General features: G+C 33.8%; 2 protein-coding genes across 3 annotated transcripts in view; both read left to right on the plus strand.

Moving 5' to 3' along the window:
* LOC106470965 (putative methyltransferase DDB_G0268948) overlaps positions 1-7,291 on the plus strand; it is a 35,400-nt gene that overhangs the window by 15,165 nt on the left and 12,944 nt on the right. The window contains exon 8 of the mRNA XM_022399606.1: positions 2,440-2,443. Within this exon, the coding sequence (XP_022255314.1) occupies positions 2,440-2,443 (4 nt within the window). The remainder of the gene's footprint in view (positions 1-2,439; positions 2,444-7,291) is intronic.
* On the plus strand, positions 5,128-6,849 carry LOC111088735. Of its 2 annotated transcripts, XM_022399607.1 has the most exons (3): positions 5,128-5,498; positions 5,966-6,335; positions 6,660-6,849. In XM_022399607.1, the coding sequence occupies exons 2-3, from the start codon at positions 5,971-5,973 to the stop codon at positions 6,805-6,807; spliced, it is 513 nt and encodes a 170-aa protein (XP_022255315.1). In that variant the 5' UTR covers positions 5,128-5,498; positions 5,966-5,970; the 3' UTR covers positions 6,808-6,849. The 2 variants fall into 2 exon arrangements, with proteins under 2 accessions (XP_022255315.1, XP_022255316.1); XM_022399608.1 differs by lacking the exon at positions 5,128-5,498 and having other exon boundaries at positions 5,960-6,335.

The raw sequence follows: 7,291 nt of genomic DNA on the forward strand, positions 1-7,291 counted from the left end.
TAGAGTACCTGACCCTCCTAGGTCACAAAAGACCTAAATTCCGATCAGGAGATCAGGCATCTTGACACTTGTGAAGTTGGTAGCTGGTAAACTTTAGTGATTTGAATTATATGGTATATTGTGAGATTATTTAATGACACGTGAAGATTTTATACCAATCATATCCACGTGATGAACAGTATTTGTATTATAATGGATGGTGTAAAACCATGAGTTGCAGAAGCAACAGGCCCTCCATAAACATTTCAGTGAAGAACGGACAGAAGAACTATGGAAACCTTCATGGCTGGTGACAGTCTAAACAACACAACTGGTAACAGTTAGACTACTACACTACACAGTTACACTACTATGCCACACAGTTAATAACAGTTATACTACTACACTACACAGTTACACTACTATGCCACACAGTTAATAACAGTTATACTACTACACTACACAGTTAGTAACAGTTACACTACTATGCCACACAGTTAATAACAGTTATACTACTACACTACACAGTTAGTTACAGTTACACTACTATGCCACACAGTTAATAACAGTTGTACTACTACACTACACAGTTAGTAACAGTTACACTACTATGCCACACAGTTAATAACAGTTATACTACTACACTACACAGTTAGTAACAGTTACACTACTATGCCACACGGTTAATAACAGTTATACTACTACATTACACAGTTAGTAACAGTTACACTACTATGCCACACAGTTAGTAACAGTTATACTACTACACTACACAGTTAGTAACAGTTACACTACTACATTACACAGTTAGTAACAGTTATACTACTATACTACACAGTTAGTAACAGTTACACTACTATGCCACACAGTTAATAACAGTTATACTACTACACTACACAGTTAGTAACAGTTATACTACTTTGCCACACAGTTAATAACAGTTATACTACACAGTTAGTAACAGTTACATTACTATATCGCACAACTGGTAACAGTTACACTACACAGTTAGTAACAGTTACACTACTATGCCACACAGTTAATAACAGTTAGACTACTACACTACACAGTTAGTTACAGTTACACTACTATGCCACACAGTTAATAACAGTTAGACTACTACACTACACAGTTAGTTACAGTTACACTACTATGCCACACAGTTAATAACAATTACATTACACAGTTGGTAACAGTTACACTACTATACCAGACAGTTATATTGTTATAAAAAGTGGTACTGGTAAAATTGAAACCACTTTATTTCTAACAGCAAATCTAGGATTTGTTATCTTAAGTTCTACACAGAAACAGATTTTATGTGTTATTAAAACGAATATCTTAACTTACTGGTCATTTTGCTGTGGTTTTGGACAAATATGTTTACGTTGTATCGACCGCTAGGTGACCATATGTTTTACACAGTTCTCTCAAACCTCTTTTATAGCAGTAGATAACATTGGTTTGTCGCTTCTTGTGTAATCTCCGCGTCTAAGGTCACGCTGTTTAACCTCGAATGGTCACTGTGATGTCAAGAAAGTGAAAAACGGTTTTGTATGTTTGTAGAGAGAGAGAGTAGTAACCCGCGGAGTGGGGTCATTGTACCACTGGACTGTGGCTAGTAGTAATAACCTACCAATCTGTCCATAATATAGTGCTAATTTTCATACGTAAAACAGTCAGCATAATGAAGATAAAAATATTATATAAATATAAAAGTGGAAGATATTTGGGGAGGGCAATTGTCCCCACACTTTAATTTGTAGGAAATTATATGAATCCACGCCATTAAACATTAGTACATATTTTATCATGAACCCAAATTCCAAAAGGCGTGTTGGGCCAGATCACGTGTATATATTAGTAAGTTTTATAAGACTCGGTAGTTGGATGTTTTTGATTGAAGTTTTTATCTTTTGAAATTTCAACTATGCAAGTGCCAGATTGTGCTATATCATCGCTGAATTGTATTGCTGTATAACAGATTACCAGATATCTTTCAAATGATTTCCCAAGTAAACGTTTTGGGATATTTACAGCAACAACCTTTAACCAGCATCAAATATCTATATTATAAAATCAAATCGCGTCCTACCGATTGCGATGCATAAATGTTTAACCTTCATAAATATGCAATATCTCTAGTTTCAGTATGTCAGATTTTCGACGGGTCTCGCCCCCAAACCAAATTTTGAAATTTTCGCCACTGTATTCTTCCCATCTAAAAATAAAACTACTACCTCTTTTTATCCTACAAAAGCGACCTCTGATGGGGCATCTGTCTATTATATTTAATTCCACTATTCCTGGCAGAACCATATTTTAATCTGTACCTTTTTACTATTTCTGTTTGCCTCTCGTGTTGGTCCCAAAAGTGAATTAAGGTGTGTAGTTTATTAAATTAAGTATAGTTTTATTACTTATAAAGATTAGAATGGATTGTTTTTTCAGATGTCAAGCTTCACTGTTAGTGGTATTTTCGGCCATAAACCCAACAATAACTCACGAGGTTTCGGCCATCTTAGGTAGTTTAGGGTAAACCTAAATCACTATACTATTATAGAATTAAAATATACTAATAAAGAATTATAGATAAATATATCAAAAAACTATAAACAGTACTGTTAATGTAAGTAACAATAAAAAAATAATATAGTATACCTTACTTACGGGACACACAAACACTAGTTTTTTACTTTCATATATGCCCCCCAGTGGCACAGCGGTATGTCTGCGGACTTACAACGCTAGAAATCGGGTTTCGATACCCGTGGTGGGCAGAGCACAGATAGCCTTTTGTGCTTAATAACAAACAACAACAACTTTCATATATTATTCACTTAATATGAAATTGAGAAGTATATCAGCAGAAACCTTTGCCACTTTCCTTTGTAAATAGCATGTCCGAAACATACTCCAACTTCGGTGATTTATACCCTATATTTTATAATTTTTCTAATAGATTTTAGTTAAGCTGTAATGACCTCCCAATGTGAAGTCAGTAGTAAAATGAAATCAACTAAAATAGGATAAGAATAGGTTTTAAAGAACGAGTACTAAACACGGTTGAAGGTCCAAAGTTATCTCATTTTATATGTTTCAATTGAACTGAACTGGAAGCTAATAATGAATATTTTAGAGACAGAAATGTCCTGTTAAGTTTTTTTTAAAAAATCAGTAACATGTCTGACTTTCTGCTACATAGTAGAACACCTGGCGTTATGGAGTTATTTAAAAACATTGCATGTATAAAATTATAACTACAAAAAATCTGTAACATGTCTGTCTATACGCATAAGTTTTAATTATCTTTACAACATAGGATTATGAATTATATTTAAAATTTTTCCTTATTCGTAAAGAATGGAAACAATTGAGATTTCTGTTGGTCAGCTGAGCGACCCAAGAAACATCAAAACAGGACATTGGTGACAGTGTATTTAGTATATAATGCACGCTAGCAATATCAGTAGTTGAATTATATTACACTTCCAAATGTATCTTCAGCATTTTGTATATTCATAAGTCACACAAAACCGTATTATACGGTTTTGTGTAGTTTATAAACGTAACAAATAGTAAGAGTATGGTGTTATGTAGTTTTTAATGTAACAAATACTGATAATACGGTTTTGTGTAATTTGTTATCGTAGCAAATAGTAAGAGTACGGTTTCGTATAGTTTGTTAACGTTACAACTACTGAGGAGTACGGTTTTGTGTAGTTTGTTAACGTTACAACTACTGAGGTTCACTATTTGCTACGTTAACAAACTACACTAAACCGTACTTTCACTATTTGCTACGTTAACAAACTACACTAAACCGTACTTTCACTATTTGCTACGTTAACAAACTACATAAAACCTTATTCTCAGTATTCATTGTATTCTTAAACTACGCAGAACCTGATCTAGTATATTCGTTATTTTACTATAAAGATGATCCATTATGTGTGTTAGCATCCATCACCCACAGTGATTATCATAATTTTTTGTGTGGTAACTGTAATCTTTCCTACGGCGTACAAATGCTCTTTTGCTTGAGGATTTTTGTCGGAGAAGGGGGATAAAATATCGCCCTGAAATAGGTCCACTTTTCATAGACTTTTCGCTTTGAATTTAGAGACACCAGTACATAATCAATTAAGTGAGTCAATTATTACCTTCAAAAAGCAGGTTATGCAATTAGTATCTGATAACATTAGGGATTTAATAACATGAGAAAGAAGAAGGGGCGTTATCTAATATTGTCCTTTTTACAATTATTGCTTCCTCAATGTTTGTTTGTTTTGAATTTCGCGCAAAGCTACACTAGGGCTATCTGCAGGGAAGACAACTAGTCATCACCACCCACCGCCAACTCTTTTACCAACATTATAACGCCCCCACAGCTGAAAGCGCCCTAACCACGTGGCCATGCCGGGCTACTTCTTTAATGAGAATCCTTAGTTAGTATTTATAAACCACACGAAACACTATCCGCAGTATTCCTTATATTATGAAACTGCACGAAAGAGTATCCACAATATTCGTAATAGATAAACCACAAGAAACCGTATCCGTAATATTTGTTATATTCATAAACTTCGCAAAACCTTATTCTATATATTAGTAAACTACGCATATATTCATAATCCATGAAAAATGTATCATTAAAAATATAGTTTTAAATTATTTGTTACGTTGATTTTTAGTCAAAATAACCTTTATTCTCTTTCAAAAATGATTCGAATTTGGTAGTTTTAGGGAGAAGAGATCTTATGATTAAACTTATTTATTGTAGCCACAAGACACTCACCAGCTGTGTATATGAAAGTTCTGGCATTTGTTTAGAATTAATAACGCTTGAGTGTTATACAGATTCAAATGTGAAAATCAGTCCCTTTTTGGAACATTTGCTCTGTGTTATTACATCATCATCCAAATAATACAAACTACATATTTTAAATGTATTGTTCCCGAAAGAAACAAATGATACTAAACACAGGGAGGTAATTACCCCCTTGCTCTACCTAAATGGCGTCCCTGTAAGATCATATATATATAAGTATAGATACAAATTTTTCTTTGATGAAACAAATGACAGGTTTTACGAAGTTGACTTGTTTTATTTTATTTGTCTTACGTACAGCATGATGAAATCTATACTTTGCTGATTAGAAAATCAACAGAACATATTGTACTTCTTACAGCCGAACCACAGACCATCGGTCAGTAGGGAATTGACACCAGATACCGGTCATCTTAGGTTCATTAACCTAACCTCGTGACATGCAGCACATATTCAAGTGAAATCACTTTCACTGACCTTGAGTAGTCCAAGTTCAACTAATATATTGTTTCTGAAAGGATTGAGTAATTTGCTAGTCGGTTAGTATAAAAGCTCCTGAAACAGTTGTTAGATTTTAAAATCAAAAGTCCTTCCAAGTCAATACGATACGATAGAATATCAGACAGACAGACCTTACCAGAATATCAAGGAAAGTTTATAGGCCTTTGAAAAGAGATTTACAGACAACGTAAGTATACGATATGTCAGGATCGATTAAGTTAAATGTGTCTGTTATTTTAAATTATACTTATAATTGAGCTTTAAACTCTCTAGCATATGTTGTATTCGTATACTCGTGTACGAATTCTTGGCTGTTAGATCGGAGGCCCCAGTTTTAAAGCACAGACTCATATACTGTTCATTATTGTATTGCATTATGTGCATATTGGACATTACTACATAGTAAAAAAATGTTTTTGGTTTCTCAAGATCAACAATTAAATAAGTGCAGGTTGATCTGTTCTAAACAGAGAGAGAGAGAAAAGAACGTTAAGCGATTGTGACTAACTCGTTATAATATCTGAAAATATACTATGTAATTATAACGTCCAGAGTCTAAGAATACGGAAACTATTTCACTTTGGAATATGAATAAAATAAATTATTCACGTTTGTTTAACTATTGAATGAAGGATCTGTCTTTTTATTTTGTAGAAATAATGAAAATCGCCACAGTTCTTTTGTTCATTCTTCTCGCCATTCAATGGTATTCGGTGGAGAGTCTGCTAGGTTTGTTACTTCTGAAACACGTGGCTTTCCACCACCCATTTTACTACAGTTACGGCCACTACCCATCATATGGACATGGACGTACGTACAGGGGTTATAGTTCCCATTACCATCATAGGATTCATAAACGTAACAATGAGGGCATCGATGACGATCTCCGAAATCCTTCGTTAGGCCTAACTGAAATCTTCGACGTGATTGCGAAGAATGATAAAGATACTTGTCTTCAGAAGATGGTCTGTGAAGTTGGAGTTAGCCCTCATGAATATAACATTGAGCTGTCTCGTGTATTCGAGTAAGTAGGCCTAGTCTTCAGAAACATAGTATAAACATTAGTATCGAGGTTTTTGTCTAATCTGCGAATAATGGTAGGAATACTTATATATCAATTAGATTACTAAACAGACATTATGTATTCAAAACCATCGCATTCTGTTGAGAGGATCCACTTAGAAAATGTTGCTTTAAATTGTGAACATAATCTGTAAATGTGATCAGGGTTGCCTTAATTTATCAACAATTTCTGTTTACGTGATAAAGTGTTGTTTATCATCAGTATTTGATGTACTTTATTTTTACTGTCTGACTGCTTGGTAACTTATTACTTTCTCTTCGTTAGCAACAACATAGATGGAGGAGAGAGTTTCCAGAAATACCATGAAGCTTACGACATCGGTGTTACTGGCCTGTCCCTTAATCTCTGTGCTCAGAACTTCCCCAGTTGTACGTTAACCTCGGAAGAGCTCAAATATTTAGCTGAGAGTTAAGAGGATATATATATATATGATGGATTCAGTGAAGTCTGGTCATTTTTGTATATGGACGTAGTTTGTGTGCATAATGTTTGCATTAGTTTTCTTTTTCCAATAAAGTTTTATTACTGATAAAAGCGTGTTACTTAAAGTTTATATGATACATGTATCATTTGTATAACAAATATGATTGCATTTACATTAGGCTAAAATCAAATCTAGAAAAGTGAAAGTTACTTCTCTTCAAGGCAATAAGATAATTGAGAACTTGTACCAAATTACAAGTTATAATTTAAAACACACATTTACATGTCAAAGCGAGAAATCATCCTATCTATCACAATAGTGTTTATACACATACCATATAATAATTGAGTTTTTACTCACATTTCCTTTTTTTATACCGTCCCCACTCTTAAAGTATTGTTACGTCTCCGTCCGTTAGTTAATTTTCCGTAACTTCGTTCCGACGAAACTTTAGCGACACAAGTCCTTTCTT

The sequence above is a fragment of the Limulus polyphemus genome, unplaced genomic scaffold (assembly GCF_000517525.1).
Source record: "Limulus polyphemus unplaced genomic scaffold, Limulus_polyphemus-2.1.2 Scaffold4324, whole genome shotgun sequence".
Classification (NCBI taxonomy): domain Eukaryota; kingdom Metazoa; phylum Arthropoda; class Merostomata; order Xiphosura; family Limulidae; genus Limulus; species Limulus polyphemus.

Coding starts and splice junctions, on each gene's coding strand:
- LOC111088735 (XM_022399607.1), top strand. CDS start 5,971: ATGAAAATCGCCACAGTTCTTTTGTTCATTCTTCTCGCCATTCAATGG. Junction 6,336..6,659: donor GAGCTGTCTCGTGTATTCGA/GTAAGTAGGCCT, acceptor TCTCTTCGTTAG/CAACAACATAGATGGAGGAG.